Consider the following 2,850-nt stretch of genomic DNA (forward strand, 5'->3'; position numbering starts at 1 on the left):
GGAGGAGCCGGCGACGGCAAAGGAGGAGCCGGTAAAGGAGGAGCCGGCGACGGCAAAGGAGGAGCCGGAGGAGGAGCCTGCGATGGCAAAGGAGGAGCCGGCAAAGGAACAGACGGCGCTGGCGACGGCAAAGGAGGAGCCGGCAAAGGAACAGACGGCGGCGGCGACGTCAAASGAGGAGCCGGCAGCGTTAAAGGAGGAGCCGGCGGCGGCAAGGGAGGAGCCGGCGGTGGCAAAGGAGGAGCCAGAGCCAGCAACGTTGCCGGCGATGGCATAGGAGGAGCCGGCAAAGGAGGAGCCGGCGGCGGCGACGGCAAAGAAGGACCTGGAGGAGAAGCCGGTGGCGATAACGGCAAAGGAACAGCCGGCGTAGGCGACGGCAAAGGAAGTGACGGCAAAGGAGGAGCCGGAGCCGGCAAAGGAGGAGCTGGAAAAGGACCCGGTGGCGGCAACGGAGGAGGAGGAGCCGACGACTGCAAAGGAGGAGCCGGCAAAGGAACAGACGGCGGCGGCGACGTCAAAGGAGGAGCCGGCGGCGTTAAAGGAGGAGCCGGCGGCGGCAAGGGAAGAGCCGGCGGCGGCAAGGGAGGAGCCGGCGGTGGCAAAGGAGGAGCCAGAGCCAGCAACGGAGCTGGCGACGGCAAAGGAGGAGCCGGCAAAGGAGGAGTCGGCGGCGGCGACGGCAAAGAAGGAGCTGGAGGAGAAGCTGGTGGCGACAACGGCAAAGGAACAGCCGGCGGAGGTGACGGCAAAGGAAGTGACGGCAAAGGAGGAGCCGGCGGCGGCAAAGGAGGAGCCGGAGCCGGCAAAGGAGGAGCTGGAAAAGGACCCGGCGGCGGCAACGGAGGAGCCGGTAACGGAGGAGCCGGTAACGGAGGAACCGGCGACGGCAAAGGGGGAGCCGGAGGAGGAGCCGGCGATGGCAAAGGAGGAGCCGGCAAAGGAACAGACGGCGGCGGCGACAGCAATGGAGGAGCCGGCGGCGTTAAAGGAGGAGCCGGCGGTGGCAAAGGAGGAGCCGGCGATTGAACAGACGGCGGGGGTGACGTAATAATAATAAATTGAGTAATAATAATTAGAAATTGTCAAAAACATTCCCCATTCAACTATTCATACCTCTGCTCCAAATATCCCACATGCATCCGCTTAAGCCCGCTTCGAAGCCCAGCGGCACCATCTCTTTCACCGTCAACTAAAACATAGAATTATTAGTCTATTCAAACCACTAATAACATTACCATCCACATACTGAAAACAATCATTCAATTGGAAGTTATCAATTGTGATCATGTTCAAAGTTCTATCGCAATTGCCGATCAGCTGTTTTTAGAATGCATTAGATTTAGGTAACAATCCGTCAGATTAGGCTACATGTAACAAAACAACACTGGCTGTTGTTGACAAGCATGTATTCAGTTCATATCCATATTATTAATTTTGATTCAGTGGTTGAAATTATGACACCGTTCTCAGTAGCCTATTCTAGAAGGCTATTAGGCAACACAAAAACGTATTTCCTCAATCGCCTTGCTATTCATGTTGAATAAATAAGTCTTTCAATTTGAACTGAGCAAGGCGCTAAATCGTTCAGTTTACATCTTAAAACAAACACTAGCTGCTGTATCTAGCTAAGAAAACCATGTCAATATTTGAATTACAATCAGAAACCCAGATTTGAGTCATTATTATGGAATTTGTTTGATTATTGAATGATTATTGAATTTGTTTGTATTATTCTGTTTTTGTTCCCAGGGGGGAAGGGGAAGGCACCTAGGGAGTGCTTAGGCAAGAGGCCTGCGGGCATACACAACCCGTAGTATTTACTGTCTATGCACACTAGGTAAGACCTGGACGGACCACCCCCTGTATTTTGGTTAGCGCACCAGGTGGTGCTAAGMTAGGTAAGTAGTGGGTAGGCAGGTAAGGTAGGAGAGGGGGCTCTGACTTTTACTTTCTTTGCTTTGGTTCCATTCAGCCCCTTTTCCCCCAAATTACCGTGTGAAGGAAACAATAAATTCCCAYTAAACGGTAAATTCTCTGCCTTTGTCATCCTTACCCGCACCTACAATCCCATTCATCTTTCACTTCACGGGGAGTTGAGTTGTAGCAGGGTGTTGCGTTCCCTCTTCCTAGAGAAGTGCCAAAAATATAACATAGACACAATGCTATTGAAATTATGAATAAATCCCGCAAATAAACCAATTATAATGGTTTGTAGTCATCTGGCACATAATAACGACACCATTACCAGAAAATAGCCTTAAAGTTTGTCCAAAGGATTTATTTACAATCATAGCAGTCAAACGAGTAAATCGACATCTATTGATTTGGAAATAGATCTGGCGAGTTTAATAAAAGCGGTGTCAGAGGAAGGCCCTAAAAGGCCCTAAAAATTGTCAAAGACTCCAGCCACCCTAGTCATAGACTGTTCTCTCTGCTACTGCACAGCAAGCTGTACGGAGAGCCAAGTCTAGGTCCAAGAGGCTTCTAAACAGCTTCTACCCCCAAGCCATAAGACTCCTTCCTGAACACCTAGTCAAATGGCTACCCAGACTAATTCCAGTGCCCCCCACCCCCTCTTTACAACACTGCTACTCTCTGTTGTCATCTATGCATAGTCACTTTAATAACTCCACCTACATGTACATACTACCTCAACTAACCGGTGACCTTGCACATTGACTCTGTATCGGTACCCCCCCGTATATAGTCTCGCTATTGTTATTTTACTGCTGCTCTTTAATCTCTATTTCGTATTTTTTTGAAACTGCACTGTTGGTTAGGGGCTCGTAAGTAAGCATTTCACTGTACCTACCTGTTGTATTCGGCGCATGTGACTAATAAAATGTG

The 2,850-nt window shown here is 50.3% G+C and overlaps 1 protein-coding gene across 1 annotated transcript; it reads right to left on the reverse strand.

Moving 5' to 3' along the window:
- Positions 1 to 8: 8 nt before the first annotated feature.
- LOC139027217 (uncharacterized) lies at positions 9 to 1,095 on the reverse strand (the record flags this gene model as incomplete). Its single annotated transcript, XM_070442361.1, has 1 exon — positions 9 to 1,095. A coding segment is annotated over exon 1 (1,087 nt), but the record flags the coding sequence as incomplete, so codon positions are not given.
- Positions 1,096 to 2,850: the final 1,755 nt, after the last annotated feature.

Source organism: Salvelinus sp. IW2-2015, unplaced genomic scaffold (genome assembly GCF_002910315.2).
Source record: "Salvelinus sp. IW2-2015 unplaced genomic scaffold, ASM291031v2 Un_scaffold8387, whole genome shotgun sequence".
Taxonomy (NCBI): Eukaryota; Metazoa; Chordata; class Actinopteri; order Salmoniformes; family Salmonidae; genus Salvelinus; species Salvelinus sp. IW2-2015.